The sequence below is a fragment of the Nycticebus coucang genome, chromosome 22, assembly GCF_027406575.1.
Source record: "Nycticebus coucang isolate mNycCou1 chromosome 22, mNycCou1.pri, whole genome shotgun sequence".
Classification (NCBI taxonomy): Eukaryota; Metazoa; Chordata; class Mammalia; order Primates; family Lorisidae; genus Nycticebus; species Nycticebus coucang.
Window position 1 is genome coordinate 32995420 of NC_069801.1, and position 24684 is coordinate 33020103.

Consider the following 24684-nt stretch of genomic DNA (forward strand, 5'->3'; position numbering starts at 1 on the left):
AGGCAAAAATATTGTTTAGATTTCCAGGCAAGTCACTTCTTCCTTTTCGCTTAATCCTTGATTTCTAGAGACATGCTGAATTTTGGTGTTGCTGGAAGATTTCAAGAAATTACTGGGTATTATTTTATGTGTTTCCTATTAATGTTGCCTAATAGTGCTCAGAGCTCAGTAGCTGCTTAGTTGCTTGTTATAGACAAATTGTTTCCCTGATTTCTAAGAATAAGCCTTCCACAGTGTGAAGGCAGGGACTGGACACTGATCAGCTGGGCACCTGCAGAGTGTGTTTAACTGCAGTGGACTGGTGTTGACAAGACAAGCCTGGAAGAAGAGTGGAACAGTGAGGAGGGTGATGGAGTGCCCTGTGTGTGACCCATTGTTAGTGATCAGTATCCCTCCTCAAGTTAGGAATACAAATCAAAAGCCCTGTTCCCCCTGTCTACCTTATAGGGAAATCAAAAACTTTGTTTAAAGAACTTTTGCCTTCTCCCAGAAGGTCTTTGGTCAGGAGAGGAGGAGAAGGCTCTTGGATGAGCTCATGGGAAGTGAAAACAATGAGAGGGGAAAAACACAGTGTATCCGTTCCACAGTGCCCTGGAGGCTGCATAAAGGGAAGGTCTTTTTGGACCCATTCTGAGGACTGAGTCATTTGCATGATTTGAGCATTGAGTTCCTGGGTTAATGTGTTGTACTTCAGCAATAGATTAATGATTCCTTGCATAAGCAGCAGACTACATTCAAGCAGAGTATGACTCTGCTTTCACATTCAAATTAGTTTTAATATGGAAAAAGCAGAGATGAAAATAAATCTTAAAAAATAGCATTAGCTTTAAGTTTCCAGCCTTTTTTTTTTTTTTTTTTTTTGAGTCAGAGTCTCACTTTGTTACCCTCAGTAGAGTGCTATAGGCATCATAACTCACAGCAACCTCAAACTCTTGGGCTTAAGTGATTCTCTTGATTGAGCCTCCCGAGTAGCTGGGACTACAAGTGCCCACCACAACACCTGGCTATTTTTTTAGAGATGGGGTCTCGTTCTTGCTAGGGCTAGTGTCAAACTCCCAAGCTCAGGCAGTCCACCCACCTCGGCCTCCCAAAGTTCTAGGATTACAGGCGTGAGCCACTATGCCCGGCCCCTTTATTTATTTATTTATTTTTTAATAGAATCATGGTCTCAGCACAGAATCTGTATAGGAGAAGAGAATATGAACCTGTGAGACAGACATGCAGGCTCTGCTTTGAACCTAGCTAACTCTATTGGGGATAGTCAAACAGACATATGAGTCAAGTCTGTGGATAACCCCGTCTTATTAGGGACTATGCAGTAATGCTGACAAATCCATGGAACTGCAGTCAGTCTCTGGGAAAATCAATGTGGAAAACTAAAGTCGTTATTTCTAGGAAAGATATTCCCTGTATGACTTCTGAAATGATAGAATCTGGTCAGCCAGTGAGGACCTGTTATATGGGAATAGAAGAGAGTCCTTTTCCACTCAAACCAGGCAAAGAGCTAGACAGGGTTCAGCTGTCTGTTGGAAGTGGAAAGGAAGAAGCTATTCTAGATATCACTAATGAGAGTACTGAGCAGGTTTTCAGGAAACTAGAAAGAAAAGAATTTGGCTAATCTCTTCAGGAACTTCCGTTTTCCTGAACAAGAGTGTCTCAGATTATTGAGGGAAAGGAATTGTATATGTCTAACAGGAGACTTAGAAGGAAGGAGGGGCCTTTATATTACTGAAACTTAAACCAAATAATTTCCCAAGGGTGATCTTCATGGGAAGGGTAGAATAAAGAGAAATCTATTAAGTCTTAAGTCTCTCTGTGTCACCCTTGGTAGAGTGCGGTGGCATCTTAGCTCACAGCAGCCTCAAACTCTTGGGCTTAAGTGATTCTCCTGCCTCAGACTCTCAAGTAGCTGGGACTACAGGCACCCGCCACAATGCCCAGCTGTATTTTTTTTTGTAGTTGTCATTGTTTAGCTGGCCCAGGCAGGGTTCGAACCTGCCAGCCCCCATGTATATGGCCAGCACCGTAACCAATAAGCTACGGGCACCAAGCCAATCTATTAAGTCTTATGATAACAAGAGGTGTTTCTCTTTTTGAAATTCCCTACATAGAGTTTCCTTATCAAGAATTGAAGCTGGGCATTGTGGTGGGCGCCTGTAGTTCCAGCTACTTGGGAGGCTGAGGCAAGAGAATCACTTAAGCCCAAGAGTTGGAGGTTGCTGTGAGCTGTGACATCACGGCACTCTACCAAGAGCAACATGGTGAGACTCTGGCTCAAAATAAAAAGCGGTGCCTGTGGCTCAAGGGCACCAGCCCCATTTACTGGAGGTGGCGGGTTCAAACCTGGCCCCAGTCAAAAACTGCAAAAAAAAAAAAAAAAAATTGAGCCTGACCAAAAATTAAAAATCTATCTGCTTTTTAGGAAGCTAGGCACAGTGACTGCACACCTGTAATCTCAGCTACTCGGAAGGCTGAGGCAGGGGGATTCCTTGAGTCTGTAGGAGTTCCAGACCAGCCTGGACAACATAGTGAGGTGCCATCCCTAAAAAATAAAAAGAAGAATTGAGATCTCAATTTTAAACCAACCCCTCCTTTATGTTCTCCTGGAAGAACCTTGCTGACTTCTCAGTCATACCAAGTGTGTGGTAGTTTTGGCATCGTAGCAGTGAGCAGTACCAAGAAATCTGGATGTCCCTTCATGTATTTGTGTTACCATATTTATTTATATTCACTGTGTGTTTGGGCCAGGCTTCAGACTTGGCATTCTACCTCTCAGTGATTAAAAAAAAAAAAAAATGGAGAAAACAGAAACCTCTTAGGATTTGTGGGTTCCTCTCAGTGGTTCTCTTCCCATAATCATACATTTGAAGCATCCAAGCCAGTTGGTCTTTTCCTTCTCTTGAGGGTGGCTTGTGGGACACAGGTGGGTAGCAGGCTTCTTTAGGATTGTTTTCACTCCTAACAAATTGAGCAGAGCCTAGAATCAGGGACTCAATACACTTGCAGCTTCTATCTGGGAGACCTAGATTTCCTACTATGAAACCAGAATAAGAAAGTCTTATAAACTCCTTCATTTGCTTTTCTTTGCCTCATAGAAAGCAAACTTAGGCATCCTCATGAGCACAGGTGAAAACCCACAAAAGGCAGGGCCCAACAAGGAGCTAAAAGACTGCCAGTTTGCACAGGGGTACTCACTACTTCCTTTCAAATGATTACAAAGGCAATATCAGCCCATCTGCATTTTGCCGCTTAATACACCTGCCTGAGAGTGAGTCACTAGGGGATAAAGCAAATGAGGTCACCATTATCTACCTGCCCCTGGAGAAATGGGAAATCAAACTTGGTATGACCTGTCATTTGGAGGTTCATTATCTCCAGCTTTACAGCAGCCAAGAGACAATGATTAGGTGCCCTTTATTTTCCCCTCCCAAATCCTAATTTGTACTGACCCCTGACCCATATGTTATTATTTTTTTTTCTTTCTTCCTAAACAAGGCACTCCAGATAGGAGCTAGGGACCAAGGAATAAGAGAGTACTCCAGAACAGGATTTCTCAATTTCAGTACTGTTGACATTTTGGATAATTCTTTGTTGTGAGGAGCTGTCCTTTGCCTTGTAGGATATTTAGTAGCATTTCTGGTCTCTATCTACATGTGTTATAGTAACTTCCCAGTTGTGACAACTATAAAAATATCTCCAGATATTGCCAAATGTCTTCTGAAAGACAGAATCATTCTAACTTGAGAACTACAGACACCTGTGTGTGGGAAATTTAAGATTCATTTGGAATAAGTGTTAGTTGATTAAATTAAACGTGTAGCAAGCAGCCTTCTCGTGATCTGATTAGGACTGTGTGTGGTAGCAACAACTGTCTCTAACTCAGCTTTTCCTGTAGGGCCAGGCCTAGGATTCTTTTTTTTTTTTTTTTTTTTTTTTTTGTAGAGACAGAGTCTCACTTTATGGCCCTCGGTAGAGTGCTGTGGCCTCACACAGCTCACAGCAACCTCCAACTCCTGGGCTTAAGCGATTCTCTTGCCTCAGCCTCCCGAGTAGCTGGGACTACAGCTGGGACAATAGGTGCCCGCCACAACGCCCGGCTATTTTTTGGTTGCAGTTTGGCCGGGGCTGGGTTTGAACCCGCCACCCTCGGTATATGGGGCTGGCGCCTTACCGACTGAGCCACAGGCACTGCCCGGATTCTTTTTTTTTTTTTTTTTGGTGGTGCTAATCTGTTGTTTCTGGCTTAAAACCTCCTAGTCACTCTCTCTGGCATCTGGAATTTGCATACAGTTGTTGATACAGGTGTTGGTGTTTGGTGGATATGTTTCTAATGAGAAAAGGGACTTCCTTTGTGGAAATACTTCAGGGAGCTTCCTTGTTCTGTGCCTTTAAGGGGAGACTACAGTCTGTCTGTTGTTCTCTACAGCCAACCAAGAGTTTGGCTGCTGATATTTATAACCCTTGGGTAGCCATCTCCCTCCCTTCCCTCTCCCCACAAAGAATTCCAATGCTCTGTAATAATCCTCTCCACCCCCACCATAGCAACTGGATGGGGAGAAGGTGAAGGAGTCTGTAAGGCCTTGGCTTCATGTTGAACCTTTTCCAGCTCCACTTTAAAGTATTACCCATTTAGTGTTTAAATATTAGTATCTCAGGCAAAATCCCCAGCTTGTATCCTTAAAGGCGCCTCATATCTCAGTGAAGGTAGTAAAATCAAATGAGAGGGCACTGAGAAAGCATTGATATACTTCACAAAATCTGTCTGGAAATTTTGATAGCAAGAGGAGATTGCTATCAACAAACAAATACATCTTCAACCAAAGAAAAGGACTGAACGGTTTGAGTTTACTGAAATTCCTCATATACAGTATCAGCATATAGCATTCACGACTGATATTCATGATTTGATTTTGTGCAAGAAGGAAGAAAAATATGTTTCCAGAAAAAAACAGAATGTACCCTATGTAGAACTTACAATGAGTGTGTGATTAGAGAACATGGTTGACAGACACGTAGAAGACGACTGTTTCTCACTGTCTCTAGAAATGAACAGTTGTCTCAGGCTTACCCTGGTCTGGAGCTCCAGCAAAGTGTCCTGGGCACTTTCAAGCTGGCTAGCGAATATGAACTGGAAGCAGTGTGGAAGTGTGGTCATACTTCCTAGCAGCCTTTAGAGTTGGTTGCTTTAAGGAATAAAATTCCCAGTAGAAGTCGTGTCAGGTCACTGCACCAAAGCATTGCTGTACCACAGGGCTGTCTCCTGCTGAATGGATTCTTCCTAAGTCTCAGCTGTCCCATTTGGAAAAACCCAGCTATGGGGAGAATGTGTTCCCTCCCCACCTTAATACTTTGCCACCACCAAGTGCTTTTCAAGTATGAATCTTTGGTATTGGGTACAGACGATTAATGGGATGTACTTACTCTGGTCTTCACAAGCTATTTCTCTACCACCAGTCCTGTTATTTTAAACGTCAATCCTTACTTATGGAGATGGTTCGTAGATCCCTTTGGGGGTTTAGAAGGAAGGGGCTACATACTCCTTTCAGTTCATCCTTACTGAGCACTTGCTGTATGCCAGCTCTTGTGATGGGTACTGGGGTCTCAGATATTCTCTAGTTAGCAATACACAGATGCTACTGTACCCAAAATGGAGCTATGATGTCCCCAAAAAAACCATCATAACTTGAAAATATCATAAATCAGAAATGCATTTAATACACCTAACCAGCAACCATCATGACTTAGCCTACCCTACCTTAAATGTGCTTAGAGCACTTACATTAGCCTAGAGTTGAGCAAAATCATCCAATACAAAGCCCATTTAATAATAAAGTATTGAATGTCTCATATAATTTATTGAATACTATACTGAAAGTGAAAAACTAAGTGATCATGACTCATCACCTCAGCCCCAGGTGGTGGGTTGGGCAGGAAGAATCTTTCCTCTTTGGTGGACAGGGCTGTCTGCCCTGTGCCCCTGCCTGGCTTGTATTTTGTGTTATCTTATTGTCTCCCCTGTGGAGAAAGTCTGAGCGTGGCCCTCAGCAGGCCTGGCTTCTGCATGTCCTCCCTGCAGGGCTCCAGCTCAAGTCTGGGGGTGAGAGTGTGTTGGTCCAGGGCCTGTCGGTGTGGCCCTGTGCACATCCTCATAATCATCCAGTGAAAGGAGTACTGTTCCTCCTTCAGCTCCTTTTTACAGGTGAGGCAACTGAAGCACAAAGAAGCTTAGGGCCATCCAGCATGTATTAAAGCTGGGAGCAGAGCCCAGAGCCTACCCTCATCCCTGCACTGTCACCCACCTTCTCTGAAGATGCAGGGTCTCTCGGTCTTTGTCTTAAACCAGGGATCAGCAAACTGCAGTCCACTGGCCAAATCCCTCCTGTTTTATAAATAAAGTTTTATTGGAACACAGCCAGGCCCATCCATCAGGGCTTCCTAGTAGTCGAGATGGAGTGTATGGCTTGAAAACCTGAAATACCAGGCCCTTTACAGAAAAAGTTCCCTGAACCTGTTTCGTTCCTTGACAAAGTTGTTTTAAAAATAAAGACTATTGGGTCTAAAAAAAAGAAAAAGAAACACTGTTTGTATGAGTACTTGCAGGATGGTTTCTACTGATTGCCTGTTGCTTTCACACCATCATAAAGTTAAAATATCATAAGTTGAACCATCATCATAAGTCAGAGACTATCAATAGTATGGGAAACAGACACAAAGAATTACAGTAAGTGCAGTAATAGAGACCTGAATCTAAATAGTCTCTAAAGGATTTCCAATCTGAAAAAACCCTCTGTAAATCAGATATTTAAAATCCCATTTTGCATTATCAGAAAACTGAGACTTGGGGTTAAAATAGTTTGGCCAGATGCAGTGGCTCACGCCTGTAATTCTAACACTCTGGAAGGCCAAGTTGCATCACTTGCCACCAGACTGAGCAAGAGGAAGACCCTGTCTCTACCAAAATGGAAAAATGTGTGTAGGATGTGCCTGTAGTCCCAGCTACTTGAGAGGCTGAGACAGGAGGATCACTTAAGCCCTGGAGTTAGAGGTTGCAGTGAGATCTGATGATGCCACTGTACTCTACCCAGGGTGACAGAGTAAGACTCTGACTTAAATAAATAAGGGAAGCAAGGGAATGAAAAGGAAAAGAGAAGGAAAATTCAAGCCACATAGAAAGTGTTAGAGGCTGGGAGTGGTGGTTCATACCTGTAATTCCAGCACTTTGGGAAGCCAAGGCAGGAGGATCATTTGAGGACTTGCAGCCTTCTGGTTTTAAGATCTTTGTTTGTTTGTTTGTTTTGTTTTGTTTTTGAGACAGAGTCTCACTTTATAGTCTTTTTAAGTCTCACTTCACCTTGGTAGAGAGCTGTGGCATCACAGATCACAGCAACCTCAAACTCTTGGGCTTAAGCAATTCTCTTTAAATCACCTCAGCCTCACAAGTAGCTGGAACTATAGGCACCTGCCACAATGCCTGACTTTATTTATTTAGAGACAGAGTCTCACTTTGTCACCCTTGGTGGAGAGCTATGGCATCACAGCTCACAGCAACCTCAAACTCCTGGGCTTAAGCTATTCTCTTGCCTCAGCCTCCCAAGTAGATGGGACTACAGGCGCCTGCCACAACACTTGGCTATTTAGAGATGAAGTCTGGTCTCGAACCTGTGAGCTCAGGCAATTCAACTGCCTTGGCCTCCCAGGTGCTAAAGCGTAAGATTGTTCTTTTTTAAGCACCAAAGGAGGCTAGAAAGGTTTTGTCTTTCTTTGCTGCACCCCTTTAATAAAAGGATTTGTTGTATAAAATTTAAATTTAGTCAAAAGGCCACACTTTTTTTTTTTTTTTTAAGAGAGTCTCACTTTGTCGCCTTTGGTAGAGTGCTGTGCTGTCACAGCTCACAGCAACCTCCAGCTCTTGGGCTTAGGCAATTCTCTTGTCTCAGCCTCCTGAGTAGCTGGGACTATAGGCGCCTGGCTATTTTTTGTTGAAGTTTGGCTGGGGCCGGGTTTAAACCCACCACCCTCGGTATATGGGGCCAGCACCCTACTCACTGAGCCATAGGCACTGCCCAAAAAGCCGCACTTTTAAGAAGCTAGAAGGCCACATGTGGCCTTTAGGCCGCAAGTTCCCCACCCCTGACTAGGTATGTGTTCGATACCAGCCTGGTAAGATAGTGAGACCCCATCTCCATCAAAAAAAGAGAAAAGAAAATTAGCATGATGGCATACACACCTGTAGTCCCAGCTATTCAGGAGGTCTGTCCCCGCAATTGAGGTCTGTTTGGTGCCAAACCTCATGCTACACTAGCGGTTCTCAATGAGGGTCAGTTTCACTCCTTGGGAGACACTTAGCAATGTCAAGACATTTTGTCAAGACATTTTTCATTATCACAACTAGGGAAGCTGCTACCGGCATCTGGTGGGTGCTGCTAAACAACCTTCAAAACAATGAAGGAATTACCCTCCCACTTTGAGAAAAAGATAGATTTAAATTTTGCCATCTTCATATTCCATGAAAAGTTAGAGTTTACTGAAGAAATAGTTTCACTGCCAGGGAAGTTTCTGTGGTTTTCCTCCCCTTTTAAAAAAATTAGTTAAGCAAGAGGGACTTTACCTAACAATTGCAATCAGTGTAACTGGCTTATTGTACCCTCAATGAATCCCCAACAATAAAAAAAAAAAAAAAAAAAAAAATTAGTTAAGAAACAGTGTTACTTCCGAGAGTGACTTAGATAAAGTCAGGATCTTGAACTAATTTGAGTCAGTGTCTAAAGAATTCTCTCTATGCTTGACCAGTCCCCACCCAACACTGCTACCAGGATCCTGCTGTGGAAATCAATCAGCTGTGTATTTCAAGCTGCTTCCTGTAGGGTGTGTTATGGAATGGCATCAGCCTTTGCACCAGCTGGGAGTACTAGTCTCGGTGTGATGTTATCACATTCTGTCTCTTTTGAGCCTTGCATTTGGAACAAAGGACCCTCTGTTAAGAATGCAGAAAACTAGTGATTGGACAGCCAGCATATATGCACATGGTTCCCATGGAAAAAACAAATAAATTATACTGTAGCTTTCTAAAACTTGGGCCTCCAAACTGGATTTCCTGAGCTACTATCTGTATTCACCTTTATTTCTGTGCGTGGTTTTGCTTCCCCCAAATCAGTGGAGGGACCATCTGATCTGCTGAATTGAACCATGGCATCCTTCAAAACTGGTCTATTTCTGTGACCCCAATCTTGGAAACTATATATTTGATGCCTACTGTCTTCCTAGTCTTATTTCCTAGATAGACCATCACTCCATCCCCTTACCCCAGAGACACTCCTTATACATCCTATTTGATTTCTACCCATACCTGAAGGCTTATCTCAAATACCAAAGCCTCCCTGATCTCCCCAGCTCACTACTACTTTTGATTTCCTAAATCACATTTTTTTTTTTTTTTTTGTAGAGACAGAGTCTCACTTTATGGCCCTCGGTAGAGTGCCATGGCCTCACACAGCTCACAGCAACCTCCAACTCCTGGGCTTAGGCGATTCTCTTGCCTCAGCCTCCCAAGTAAATCACATTTTTGGTTTTATTTTTTTTTCTTCTGGAGACAGAGTCTCTCACTCAGTCTCCCTGGGGTTGAGTGCTGTGACGTCATACCTCACGGCAATCTCAAACTCTTGGGCTCAAACGATTCTCTTGTCTCAGCCTCCTGAATAGCAGGAACTATAGTTGCCCACCATGATGCCCAGCTATTTTTTTTCCTCCCTTCTATTTCTTGTAAAGACAGGGTCTCACTTTGCTCAGGCTGGTCTCGAACTCCTGAGCTCCAATGATCCACCTACCTTGGCCTCTCAGAGTGCTGGGATTACAGATGTGAGCCACTGAGCCAAACCTCCTAAATCATTTAATATGTATAACTCATTTGGCTCTTACCACATACTGCCTAGTTTTGACATTTTTACGATTATATGCATTTTGTTCCATTGTTCATCTCAATGAATTCATTTTTGTGTCCCTCAAAGTAGTTAGCATGTTAGTATATACATGGTTGGTGATTAGTGAATATTTGATTGATTAGATGTATGCTCTTTATTTCTCATAAGTCATGTGAGCGCTAAGATTCAAAATGCTGTCTACTTTGCAAGACTTTTTTTTTTTGGTAACAGAGTCTCACTTTGTTGCCCTTGGTTGAGTGCCCTGATGTCATAGCTCACTGCAACCTCAAACTCCTGGGCTCAAGCAATTCTCTTGCCTCAGCCTCCCAAGTAGCTGGGACTACAGGTGCCCGCCACAACACCTGGCTATTTTCAGAGACGAGGGTCTTGCTTTTGCTCAGGCTGGTCTCCAACCTGTGAACTCAGGGCATTCCACCTGTCTCAGCTTCCTAGACTGCTAGGATTACAAGCTTGAGCCACCGCACCTCCCCTACTTTGCAAGACTTGAGGTATATCTCTGTGTGTCCTAAAGAAATTTAATCTTAGCCTGGTTTCCTCACCTCTCCATCTTCTTTCTGGGCTCCCTTCCTTCTCTACTAGTTAGCATATGTTAAAGGAAACACAATCTCATCTCAATAATAGCCCAAACGAAGCAAAATTAAGAAGGAAATATGCACTAATACACTTGAAGAAAGCCAGATTCTGAAATATTGTTTTGTAATTGCCCATCAGGTCAGAGTCATTATTATTTACTCAATTAGCCGACAGTTTACAAGAGGCTTCACACTGCATTCAACTTGGTGGAAAGGAACATATTGGACACAAACTTGAGTCAGAAGTACCCAGCTTTGGATCTTGGCTCCATAAAGCTCAATAACAGTGCCAAGCTTATATTAAGGGTTCAATATATAATAATATCTTTATTTAAAAAATGTCTATTCAGACATACAAATTAGAGTATTCTGAAATCTTTCAAATAAAAATAATTATTACCCTTTGTGCCTAGGGGATGATCTTTTTCCGGGAGACTTGATCTAAGGGCCAGCACTAGATTGGGTAGCTCTGAGCTTGGAAAAATGAAAATTATGAAGATAAAATACAGTAAGTTTGATGACAGCAATGAAGCAAGTAATCGGACAGCCTTCTTGAGCAGTTTTTGTGGGGAACAAGTGAAGGCCTTATTTTCTAACCCTAGAGTAACAATACATGGCCAAGTTTAGGTTATGACTCTTTAACACAAATATATTTTATGTACACATACATACATACACATCATTCCTTATTTATTCATTAATTTATTTGTTTATGTATTCCTATCAGAATCCCACAACTAGTGAATTTTTCTGAGGCCATTTTGGCCTTGGCTTATGTGCTCTACAAATTAATATTATTTTCAAATCATTAACCAGAATTAACTAAAAGACATTACCACCTCAGTGACTTCCCTAGTCACTCACTTACATATTAGATCAGCTCTAATGATCTCAGGGTTCTTGGCCTAATTAGCTTTTATCATAGACCATATTATCTTCCTCTGTTGCCATATAACAGCAACTACCAAGTCAGCATCTTAAGGAGAGATGTCTCTTAATATTCATCAATCTTTAATTAAAACATTGAGGTGTGAGGGGGGAAATATCGGCATAGTTTCAGAGGCAAACAGCTTAAAAACACAGATATAATTCATCTCTCTACCATCTCATACCAGATTGACATGTTTTACAGGAAGGGTTTAATTCTTCACAGTTTCAGCAAATATGTTTCCAGTGTTTGAGTCAGGGAAGAAGAAAAGAATTCAATTCAAAGAAATTGTACTTACCTTAGGTTTTCTCCAGCTTACATCTATTGAATCCATTCAAGTAAACCATTTAAGAGCTCTGTCATCTTGCAATTCATTCCCAAAGGATGGGCTTTCGTTTAGGTTTAATTCTTTAAACTCAGACCTAAGCTATTTGTTTGTTTGTGATCAATAATAAGAATTGCAGTAGTAACAAAATGAAAGAGCTTTTAGAACTCTCTTCTCTCTGTCATTTATTCTACCTTCTTTTCTAATATTCAAGAGGGAACTCTGGCAGCAAGAGTCCTCAGAGATTCAACCCAGGGACCTGTTTCATGGAAATAGCCAAGCAACTTTGTGAGGGTCATGCCACCCTGCAAGTGGAAAGACTGTTCTCAGTCCCAAGAGAAAACTCATGTTGTCACTTTCTCAGGAACATCAGCCCTGCACTGCCAGGTCAGCTTGGGCTCCATGACCTATGCTGCCGTAGCACTGTTTGCTTTTTTTTCAGAGTACTTACACAACTGAGTTAAAGCCAATGTCTGCTGCCATTCTAAAATGCAGGCTCCTGACCACATCTTGCTCATTGCTCTCTTGTTTAGTACCTGGCATAGTTCAGGGTGCACAGAAGATCCCAATAAACATTTGTTGAGTGTATGAAAACAAGAGAACCAGATGAAATTACTTGCCACAAGAGAACAGGAAGAGGAGCACAGGGAGACAAAGAAGGACTGGCTAGAAAGGTAGCATCAGGTTAGCCCAGTGTCATGGAAGCCAAAAGAAGAGTCTTAAGAAGGGAGGATCAGTCCCTATTTCTCTCCACTGCCTATCCTTAACCCCCTCTAGTCTGATGCACCAACTCATCACTGTGCTGAAACTGTTCTCTAGAAGTATTCCTTGACTTCCTAGTTGCCAAGTCTAGTAGCGTTGTCTGACTCACTGTTCTCATCTGCTGTGCAGCATTTAACATCTTATCTTCTTTCTTGAAACCCTCCTTTAATTTACGTTTCTTTTTTTTTTTTTTTTCCTGAGTCAGAGTCTCACTTTATCGCCCTCGGTAGGGTCCCGTGGCTTTGCAGCTCATAGCAACCTCCAACTCTTGGGCTTAAGTGATTCTCTTGCCTCAGCCTCCCAAGTAGCTGGGACCACAGGCGCCCACCACAATGCCCGGCTATTTTTTGTTGCAGTTTGGCTGTGGCTGGATTCGAACCCACTACCCTCAATATATGGGGCTGGTGCCCTGCTCACTGAGCCACCCTAATTTACTTTTCTGACATTATATTCTCCTCATTGTCTTCTAGCTGGTCTTCTGGTTTCCTTTTGGTTTGTCTTCCAACCTCCTAAAATATGTGGTTTCTGAAATTCTGTCATCTGTCCTCTTCTCTCTCTGTACTCAACCTCTTAGATGGCCATCTCTTCATGTTCCATTGGAGAAGGCTTGCAAATCTGTATCTGTACCTCAAAACTAAATCTCTTATATGAGGGGCCCTTCTAGATACCTCCACATGGTAGTCTTTGAGTGCTTCACATTCAGAATGCTCTAAATTACATGAATTCGAGTATTTTCTTCTTCCTTGCTATTATTTTATAGTATTACTATGCCCTCAGAAACCCAAGAGTAATAATACAACCTTGTCTTTGTTTTTCCTTCCAACCTCTACCTTCTCTCTGGTCAGGTGTGAAGACCAAATAGTCTGCCTCTATAATTACTTTCACAGCCCCCTTCCTTATTTTTACTAGCTATATCATTTTGGACAAGTTTACCACCCAAAGCTTCATTTATAAATTAAGGATTTGAGTATTTTAAAAATGAGTTTTGAGATAAATGACAGTTGAATAAACACCCAGTCCAAACTTCGCTCAATAACTCTCATGACCTTGCCTGATAAGTTTCAATTAACTAAATCTTTTTTTTTTTTTTTTTGAGACGGAGTCTTACTCTGTTGCCACAGGCCAGGGTGCAGTAGTGTCATAGCTCACAGCAACCTCAAACTCCGGGGCTGAAGCGATCCCCTTGCCTCAGCCTCCCAAGTAGCTGGATTATAGGTGCTGCCATGATATCTGGCTAATTTTTCTATTTTTAGTAGAGATGAGGTCTCCCTCTTGCTTAGGCTGGTCTTGAACTCCTGAGCTTAAGGGATGCCCTCACTTTGGCCTCCCAGAGTGCTGGGATACAGCACCCAGCCAATTAACTAAATCTTGATGTAGTGATGGTTTTCTGAATAAATTATAAATTCTTTGGCTTGGCATTCAAGGGCCTAGGTAAACTGTCCTTGAAGTCCCTCTCATTTTTTTTTTCTGTCATATACCCTATACTTAAGCCATGCTGAATTAGCACTTGCTTCTCAGGGTCCCCACTTTCCTGTCTCTAACTCTTCCTTTAGAAATATTTGCCTTCATCATCTCTGTATGTCCAAATTCTTGTCAGTTATTGTGATTACCTCCATAAAGCTTTGTCTGGTTTCCTGTCCCTGCCTTCTTCATGCCCTTCTGTCAGGTCTTTTCTAAATTGCAAAGCCCCATGCTTTTATTCTCACCACTATCTTGGTGACCTTAGTCTAAAAGGGAGTAATACACTGTCTTTTGGAACATCTACAAGCAGGAAAGGGCATACAGGGCTCATGAGAGTTCCTGCGAGTGTGTAGCAAGTTTCCTCCCGGGTTTGATAGTATCAAAATTTTTGGTGTCCAATTTAAAACAAACTTCACATCATGCTGTATTACTTTATGAGCCACTCTGTAGTAGCCAACTTTAGAATAATAAAAGCACCAAAAGTCCCCAACAATAAAAAAAAAAAAAAAAAAGCACCAAAAGATGGTAGTGACTGATGCCTGACAGGTACAGACTAATACTGTGGAGTTTCCACTTGCACCTAAATAACGCTTGTAAATTCTAGAAATCTTAAGATGAAAGGCATTTTATAGATTTGAAGTAAGCAAGATCCAACCAGTCCTCTTTGTCCTATTCTACTCAGAAGTTATTCCTGAGAGCACCCATCAAGGTGGATGAAAACACATTATAGAATCTAAGGACGTGTGGGTCTGGGGTCTCTAGATTGTCCTAGAGGACTGGCAATTTAAGTTTGGGCAGACAAAGGCAAAGTGCCAGGTCCAAAACTTGGAAAGGGAGCTGTGTGAGGAGACTCCACCCAGCTGTCTTTAATTAGGAAGACAGCAGGAAGGAGCTGGTAGGCCCAGGATTCTTCCTAAGCTCACAGAAGGAAAATCTGACACCAAATTCTGTTCTTGGAAATTTCAAAATGAGTAGAGAATTCTTTGAACTCTGTAATCAATTAACTGGAAACTAATTTGAAATTTGGCTTAGCCAAAATTCAAATATATATATTTGTAGATATAGGGGTGGGAAAAGCATCCAAAGATGTTCTCTAGAGCTCCCTGTATTTCTCCTTTCTTTTTTTTTTTTGCAGTTTTCTTTGGCTGGGGCTGGGGTTTGAACCCGCCACCTCCCGCATATGGGGCCGGCGCCCTACTCCTTTGAGCCATAGGTGCCACCCCCACTCCCTGTATCTCTATTTTAAAATGTTTACATATGGCATGTGATATGAACAGAGGCTTTTCAAATTATTATTATTACAGCTAATAGGGCTACAAGAGGCAGAAAGCTGTATCAGGTATTTATTTCAGTCACTGAGATGGCTATTGGCAGAGATCCACTATATCGAAACTAAGGAGAAACTCATCAAAAGATAAAAATTAGGACATGGAGGAAAAAGACCTGTGCTTCCTCTCAATTTCTTTCTGAACACATACTAATGATAAAAAAAGGGAGCAAAGCCCACAGAAAGCATTCTTTGGCTTTGAGGTTTTTTTGGGTTCTTTTGGAGGTAGGGTGGAAGGATCAGGTTACCATATATAATCTTTTCTATAGGCTGTGTTTATGCTTTGGGGGGAGTTCTCTGTAGAATGTTCCTAACATCCTAATTAGATGAAGTATTGATGAGACTGGTAAGAATAAGGTAGATAGGTGTGGGGAGGTATTAATTAAGAAAAGGTTGAATTAATTAGCACCTGCTTGGTGAGGAAACAGGAAAGGAATTTCTGGCCATGAAGTTTGTGATTCCACATCAAGATCATTCTTTATAATAGAATAACTACCCACACTTAGTCCAGAGCCAGAATTCCTCAGATTCTTCTAACCAGAGGGGCCCTGGCATTCTAAACAGTCTGTTATGATATCTGAACACTTAAGTGAATGTATTTGGCCAGGGAGATTTGCTAGTGAAATTGATCTTACCTTCCCTTGTTTTTTCCAGTTGTGCTAAATAATTAATAGAAAATTAAAACTCATATTCCCTGAACTGTTAGTATCAGATCTATAAGCTGATCAATCCTAAGGATCACAGTGTATCAGAGTTAGAAAGAACTTTAAAACTCACCTGAACACACCATAGATTTATAAATCTGTTTCGCCAAATCCCTGACAAGTGATTGCTTGAATTTTTTTTTTTTTTTTTTTTTTTTTAGTGACAGAGTCTCAACTTTGTCACCCCTAGTAGAATGCTGTGGTGTCGCAGCTCATAGCAACCTCCAGCTCTTGGCTTTGGCAGTTCTCTTGCCTCAGCTTCCCGAGTAGCTGGGACTACAGGCACCTGCCACAATGCGTGGCTATTTTTTGTTGCAGTTTGGCTGGGGCTGGGTTTGAACCCACCACCCTCAGTATATGGGGCTGGCACCCTACTCACTGAGCCACAGGCACCGCCCAGATTGCTTGAATTTCTGCTCAAACACCTGCAGGGTTAGGAAAGTCACCACTTTAGGGCACACTCCAAAAGGCATTAGGAGCTCTTTGTTGGTTTGAATTATGCCCTTGGATCTTAATATGCAGCATAAGGAGAGGCATCCAGAACAAGTTTCCTTACTCCCACATCCCAGCCTTTTAGATACTTCATGTTGCTTACATCTCCTAAACTTTCTCTTGGTCAAGGATTCTTAGTTCTTATTATTGTTTGTTCCTCAATAGGATAGAGTTTTTTCTAGTGTCTTACAGTGTACAGTCTGGAGGACACAGGATTCTGAGGCAGCTCTTTCAAAAGTTTTAAAAGAAAAGAATATTAAAACTGGAAAGACTGTCAAGACACTATAGTCTGCCTTTACTCATCCCATTTCAGTTTACAGATGAGGAAAGGGCCTTTTGGATTTGAGTGGGTAGATCAGCAGCCTATTTTAAAGTGAGAAATGAAGCGTAAAACATTTGCCAGCGGTCTTTTAGTTGCTTAATTCTGATCACAGGCTTCAGCTCATATCTCATTTTTGCCAAGGACCTGTCTGGCTCCATAACTAAGTCTAAGGCTCAGCTCAGGGTTTCCAGGGTTTCATTGCCAGATCTCCATACACCAACTATTGGCTTGACTTACTGTTTGTGTAAAAGACAGGAATAACTTTTCTGTAAGTCTTACCATATATTGACCACATAGTCCAGCAGGAGTCCAGAGATTTTTTAATAGACTTTCTTTTTTCCTTCATAAAATCAGAGAATGACCATCAAAAAGACAGAACATGGGACCCCTTCAGAGGTGCAGCTGCCTCTGGTGGACAGTTTCCTGGGATGCCTTTTGTACTGTCTTTGTTACAGGTGACTAGATGGTTTTTCTAAAAGCCAAAATGCTGTAGATTAGATTCTGAGCTACCTTTCTCTAGTATTTTCTGTTTTGAGACTTGAAATCCAGACCTATGCTTTTCATCTGGCTCCAAGGAGACTCAGGTTTCCTTGGATGTGTGCCGCTATGAAGGAACTCAGGTGTTTGGACTTGAGGCGCTGCTGCTGGGCTGTCCACAACCCCTTCACCCCCATTTTCCTCAGTTATTGACACCACTCGGGTTGGTGGGAGGAGAAATCCTGGTGGGGGAATGAATATACTTGAGAAGGGTGGAGAGAAGGTAGAGTGTGCCTAGAGTTATCAATAACTTGGTCTCTGAGCGTGATGGAATTCCTTTGGGACACTGGGAAAGTGCCGGATTAAGGCAGGGGGCGCGCTAAAGGTGACATTGGGGGGACAGTCTTTGGCGGCAAAGCTGGAGCCAAGGGTGATGCAGGCGGCCCACCCTAACCGGCGCGACCTTGCCAGCATACGGGGCCCAGAGTGGCCCTTGCCAGGACCGGCTTGGCTGGGGGAAGGCGGGGGCGCCCCTTCTGGGTTAGTGCGCCCTTGGGCTGGGCTCTGAGCCCGGCGGGTTGGAACCAGGCGGGGATGGGAGGAGGCCGGGCCGGCAGGAGAAGGGCGGGGCTTTCCTTTGTCAGGGGATTTGCACAGCGCGGCAGAGTGGAGCTCGGACCGCTCCCCTCCCCTCCCCTCCCCTCGCCCTCTCGAGGGCGGGGCGTACCCCTCTGGCCCTGGGGCGCGGTGGACGTAGGCGACCGCAGCCCAGCTGATGGCGTCTTGGGTCCCTCGTTCCGAACCCCGCAGCCCCTCCTTCGGCGCCGCGGCCTCCAGTCTTCCCTGCCACCCCTTCTCTCTCCTCCGGGGTGCTCCTCGGCCCCGCCCCCTCCCGGGCCCCGCCCCCGCCCTCCTACCCTCGGCGCTCGGCGTCGCGCGCTCCCCAGCTTCCAGGGGGGCTCCCCGGGCGGGGTTGGGCGGCGCGGGGAAGAGGGAGGAGAGCCGCGCGCCAGCCGAGCACTTGCAACGAGCGGCGAGCGAGCGGCCGCGCTGCCCCAGGGAGGAGGGCTCGCCCCCGCCCGGCCCGAGCGGAGCCTTTTGTTCCCAGCCAGAAGTTTGCATGCCGGGACCGTGACAGCTGCGGGCAGGGAGGACGGCGGGGCCGCGAGGCCGGCGGCGTGGTGGAGAATAGAGGCGGCTGCTTGTCATGCAGCCCACGGCGCGGCGGCTGCGGGCCGGGGACTGGCGGCGGCGGGGGAGGCGGCGCCCACAGCACTCGGGACTCCGCTGCCGGAGGGACAAACTAACTTCCTGAGCGCGGGACCTGAGGCCGGTGCCGCCGGGAGCCACCTGCCAGCTTGCGGTGAGGCGACCCTAGCCCTCGGGGCGCGCGGCATGGTGCGGGGGAGCCGGCCGTGCTGAGCGAACCCCTCCGACAGACCCCCGGCGGCGGCTGCACCCTGCCGGCTTTCTGAAAGGCCCGGCGCGGGGCTCCGCTCTCCTTGTTTTGCGGCCACAGCGCAGGGTTGGCCTGGGAGCCACAACAATGCCATGATGTTTTGGAGACAGGAAGCCCCAAGCTGGCCCCGAATGAAGGACTTCCTGTGTTTAAAGTTGCAGGAATATCCGCCGACCAGCCCAGTTCAAATGCAAACACCCCAACTAGGGAGGACGAAGGGCTAATTCAGACCAGCTGGACTCTACAGGGCTGGAACTGAGGATAAAATGAAAGGAATTCTTTAGGAGCTTGGGCCATACTTGAAGACTGAGAGGCTGTGCCATTGTTATTAAAGGACATAATCGGCATAAATTCGCCGCTTCCGACTCTGCTTGGGTGAGAAGTGAGTGGAACTAGATGCTGAAAAAGACTTGTCAATATCATATGATTGTTTTTTTGCTGACTGAATTCTAAAGAGCAGTGCTCTTTTTAAAAATAATAAAACCAGAAGCCATACAAGGAATTATTTTATGTTTGTGGATTAGATGGTATCATTTGTCTATCTAACTATGGGGCTGCTAGCCTGTGAGGAAAAAGCTGTTTGTCTTAAAGCTTCTCCTAGAATGGTTTCAAAGTGTGACTTCCAGGCCTTTTTGAAGGGCAGATGCAATTGGTGGTTTGTGGTATGAACAGGTAAAAGGATTTATTAACTTACGTAGAATGCATTTGGGGGAATCCTATGAGAAAACTCTTGGGAGATTTACGGTTCATATTGCTTGAAAAAGTATGGGTAAGCCACTCAGCAGGCCAGACTGTTTAAGGCGGAACCCCACCTGCCTGGGGAAAGGAGAGGAAGAGGATGGCTATATAGAGGATTGCTATGTTCCACAGAGGTCTATATATGATACCATGAGGATAAATGAACAAATTGACCAGGGGTCAAAACTTAACCAGACTTCAAAAAGCACCATGGAAAAGATGGAAGGAAGTACAATATCAAGCAATGGTACGTTAGGCGCAGCATCTAATGTTTTTGAATCTAGAGCACCAGAAGGTAAAAAGCTGGATGAGAGAATAATTTTTGATGCACTAAAGCTAAGCAGTGATGTGCAGAAGTCAGCACCTGTGCCACCCAGAAGGCGGCCAAATGCAGAACGCAAAGACAATGTTAACAGGAGGTCATGGAAGTCCTTCATGCCACCCAACTTCCCTGAATTTGCAGAAAGGATAGAAGCTTCTCTCAGTGAGGTTTCAGAAACTGGTACTTCAAATCCTTCCTTGCAAGAGAAGAAGGAATCCGGTTCTGCATTAACAGAAAGTTCTGCTCATTTGGACTACAGAGAACCTCAGTCACAGTCAGTAACTCTGGAACTTTTGTCCAAATCCATAGGAATTCCAGAAGTGCAAGATGTAAAAAACTTAAGTGGAGACTGCCAAAACTTCAGGTTTCAGCAGCATAGTGAGAGCTCTCCCCATGAATTCCAGCCTCTACACTCAGAATCTGCAGCAGCAAGTGGTAACACAGATGTAATGCAGGAACGCAGATTTTCAAGTGCAACCTGGCCGAGGGCCATGAAAAGTTTAGCAAAGGGAGGCTTCAGTGAGAAGCAGCACCCCCTTGGGGACACAGCCTGCACTGTAGAAATACCTCTGTCCCCATGCCTGAGTGAAGAGCTGTTAGATCCCGAAGTGCATATTCTAATAACCGCCAGCCTAAGAGAGAAAACGGAGTCTGAGCTGAAGTTTGAGGAGGATGAGCGATGGATCATGATGGAGGCTGAGGAGGAGTGGGAGGAAGAGAAACTGTCAGAGGTAGGAAAGACTTTTCTAATGGCAGATGAGAAGAACAGCTTGGCAGATATTTTTGAAAAAAGGGAACAAGCAAATACAGTGGCAGTGGTGGAGGATGGATCTGATTGCTTAGCTGCTGTCTTAGGAACTTTTGACCATCTAGCTCTTGGTCAGATTTGTTGCTCTGATGACTCCCATACAGCTAAGGACCAGTTGATTACTGTTCCCAAGGATATACCCCTGGATTGCAGTTGTGCACTTACAGGTGAGGGTACCATAGGTGAGATGAAAAACAGAACTGCTCAGGGGCTGGAAGGCCGCCTTTCAGATTTAGAGTGTGTTGTTGGTCCTGTTGATGCAGAGCAGCTCTCTGACACAGATTCGGTGCAGATGTTTCTTGAGCTTGAAAGGGAGTGTTTATGTGAAGGAGTAACTCCTCTAGTTGAGGTGCAGGATCAGACCTCTTATGAAGGGCCAGCCCCATTCCAGGATACAGAGAATTCACTTGTAATTAGTCATTTTCCAGAGGCTACTTTAGAGAAGGAACAGCATGTAGGCCTTTTAAATTCAAGGGTAAAAGACTATGATACTGAATTGGATTGTGAATATTTTAATGCCCTGGACTCTTCTCAGGTGCCTAATGCTGTAGAACTTATTGCCCACCCTAAGATCATGAGGGACACTTCCACTGTTAACAAGGAATATGAAAAAGTGCCTTTTAGCCCCAAGACTGCAGGAGAATGTAAGTCTAGCCAACCAGCTGATCTAGATTCACTGGAAACACTGGACCCAGGAGGATTGCCAATCTCTGATCACAGGGCTTATCGTGAAGAAAATTTATCAGGCTTCATTGCTTCTGAGCTAGCCAAAGAAAATGGTAATTTGTCCCAGGCAGGCTGCAGTCAAACTGAGGGGAATGTTCAGGAGTGTATTGAGAGGGGTCCCCCCAATTTTGCTTTTAACTATGAACTAACAGATATTACCTCAGGACCTGAAGTAGAGGTTTTATCATATGAATTGAATTTACTAACAGATGAGATTCATTTGGAAAGTGAGTCAGGAACTGTTAATCAGGAAAATAACAGTTTGACCTTCTTGGGAAATGTGGAACCTTGTGAGTCGTTGCCCATGGAGAAAGTTTGTGATGAAGAAGTGGAGGCAAAAGAGCTAGATTATCAAGCTATGCTTTTGGAAGATCAAGCCCCAGCACATTTTCATAAAGACTTCCCAGAGCAGGTCTGCCAGGATCTCCAGAGGAAATCCCCAGAATCAGAGATTCTGAGTCTTCACCTGCTGGTTGAAGAACTGGGACATGGTCCAGGTGGAGTAGAAACTGCAAGGGATGTAAAGCCCAAATCGGACATGGTGTCATCAGAGGGGGGGGAGATGGAAGTGAGAGATTGTGCTTCATTCCTAAATGTCTTTCCAGAGGAACAAATTACGAAGGATGGTAATACCGAATCAGTTTTAGAGGAATGGATACCCATCCTACAGAGGCCTGCCCTAACTCCTGTAGGAGACGCCCTAGATGCTGCGGGGCCCACCCCAGAGGACGCTGTCTCAGTTATTGCAGTGCCTGCCCCAGAGGGGCCTGCCGCCTCAGCTGCTGCAATGTCTGCCCCAGAGGGAACTGCTATAGCTGCTGCTATAGTTTCCTTCTCACAGGAGGACATTCCAGTTGCTTCAGTAGTCACTTTAGAGGAGGACGTCGCAGCTGCTGCACTGGCAGCCCCAAAAGGGGCTACTTCCCCCACTTTTGTGGTGCCTGCTCCTGAGAGGACTATTCCAGCTGCTGTAAAGGCCATCACACCTGTTGCAGAGTCCTCCCCAGAGTGGACTGCTCTAGCTGGTGCAATAGCCATCACAGAGGAGGATTACACCCCACAGGAGCCTGCTGCTGCAATACCCATCTCAGAGGAGCCTGCTACCCGGGCTGCTGCAGTGCCCACCCCAGAGGAGCCTGCTGCCCCTGCTGCTGCAGCGCCCGCCCCAGAGGAGCCTGCCTCCCCTGCTGCTGCAGCGCCCGCCCCAGAGGAGCCTGCCTCCCCTGCTGCTGCAGCGCCCGCCCCAGAGGAGCCTGCCTCCCCTGCTGCTGCAGCGCCCGCCCCAGAGGAGCCTGCCTCCCCTGCTGCTGCAGCGCCCGCCCCAGAGGAGCCTGCCTCCCCTGCTGCTGCAGCGCCCGCCCCAGAGGAGCCTGCCTCCCCTGCTGCTGCAGCGCCCGCCCCAGAGGAGCCTGCCTCCCCTGCTGCTGCAGCGCCCGCCCCAGAGGAGCCTGCCTCCCCTGCTGCTGCAGCGCCCGCCCCAGAGGAGCCTGCCGCCCCGGCTGCTGCAGCGCCCGCCCCAGAGGAGCCTGCCTCCCCTGCTGCTGCAGCGCCCGCCCCAGAGGAGCCTGCCTCCCCTGCTGCTGCAGCGCCCGCCCCAGAGGAGCCTGCCTCCCCTGCTGCTGCAGCGCCCGCCCCAGAGGAGCCTGCCGCCCCTGCTGCTGCAGCGCCCGCCCCAGAGGAGCCTGCCGCCCCGGCTGCTGCAGTGCCCGCCCCACAGGCGCCTGCCTCTTTAGTTGTCTCAGTGCCTCCTACAGAGGAGGTTTTCCCTGTTGGCATACCCTTTCTGGGAGATACTATCCTTTCTGATTCAGTGCCTATGTCAGAAGAAGGAACTCCTGCTTCCTCCACTGGAATGTGGATCAGGGAGGACCTTGATTCCCTAACACTGGGAATGAAAGAGGTGACCAGAACAGTGCTGCATGGGAAAGTGCCTCTGGCTACATCTGCTGGATTAAATTCAGATGAGGTAATTGTTGCTCGTTTTGATGCTAGGAAGGGTATAAAGAGTAAAGTGAGATGTGCAAGTGGAGATGATAAGAAATGGCACAGAGTCCTTTTCTCTTGTGGGGGGACAGGTCTTATAGTTTCTGGTCTTTCTGTTGAGTTCATGGGGAGAATAGATCTTAATTTTGTCTGATAAAAAACTATAAATCATACTTCAGTTTTTATTCAAATAAGCTAAACCCAAGGAAGACAGGGACATAAACAGCCATCGGTTTATATTTTTAAAAATATGGGCAGCGCCTGCGGCTCAAAGGAGTAGGGCGCTGGCCCCATATACTGGAGGTGGCAGATTCAAACCCGGCCCTGGCCAAAAACTGCAAAAAAAAAAAAAAAGATTTTTAGCAGAAAATGGTGATTCTGCTTTTGAAATATACGGTGTATGTGCTCTTTCTTAAAATCAAGAAATTGTTTGTTGCGCAATGATGGCCGCAGTTCGGTAGAGACCAGAATATAAGCTTGGGGGTGAGACCTGGGGTGTGTATGAATCACTCTGGGAAGATTAGGTATTCTGAGTCTCCATTTTCCTCTTCCGTTAAGGCAGAAGGATAAAATAACACTTTTAAAGCACCAAGTGTACAAGATTACCAATCAATGATCATATCCTTTCTTTTCCTTTTGAATAGATGTGTTGGTTAGAAGAATTCACCAAAGCAGGGTGGGTGAAAGTAGTAAAGATGTGGAATGAGAAGTTTTTATTTATTTATTTATTTATTTGAGACAGTCTCAAGCTGTCACTCTGGGTAGAGTGCCGTGGTGTTGCAGTTCACAGCAACCTCAGATTCTTGGGCTTAAGCGATTCTCTTGCCTCACCCTCCCAAGTAGCTGGGACTACAGGCGCCTGGAGAACTTTTTAATGCAATTGTTTGTTCCTTAAAGCCAGAGTTAGTAGGACACTAGGTCAGTGACAAAGTATGTTCTTAATGCTGACAAGCTCAGAATATTTCTAGTATAAAGGGAATCAATGAAATATAAGGATTACATTTATTTTTCATAAAAATAAATATAAATATTTATTTTTATGAAAATATTTTTCATCCTCACTTTAGAGGAGGATGTCACAGCTGCTGTACTGGCAGCCCCAGAGGGGGCTACTGCCCCCACTTTTATGGTGCCTGCTCCTGAGAGGACTATTCCAGCTGCTGTAAAGGCCATCACACCTGTTGCAGAGTCCTCCCCAGAGTGGACTGCTCAAGCTGGTGCAATAGCCATCACAGAGGAGGATTACACCCCACAGGAGCCTGCTGCTGCAATACCCATCTCAGAGGAGCCTGCTACCCGGGCTGCTGCAGTGCCCACCCCAGAGGAGCCTGCCGCCCTGG

At 45.1% G+C, this 24684-nt stretch overlaps 1 protein-coding gene across 11 annotated transcripts in view; it reads left to right on the forward strand.

Annotated features, from left to right (window-relative positions):
* Positions 1-24684, forward strand: part of MACF1 (microtubule actin crosslinking factor 1) — a 401452-nt gene that overhangs the window by 312386 nt on the left and 64382 nt on the right. For 2 of the 11 annotated variants that reach the window (XM_053575605.1, XM_053575610.1), the window contains exon 1: positions 19417-23327. The exons of the other annotated variants lie outside the window; for them this stretch is intronic. In XM_053575605.1, coding sequence (XP_053431580.1) covers positions 19533-23327 — 3795 coding nt within the window. In that variant the 5' untranslated portion in view covers positions 19417-19532. Of the gene's footprint in view, positions 1-19416; positions 23328-24684 lie in introns of those variants that run through there. 11 annotated transcript variants of the gene reach the window in all.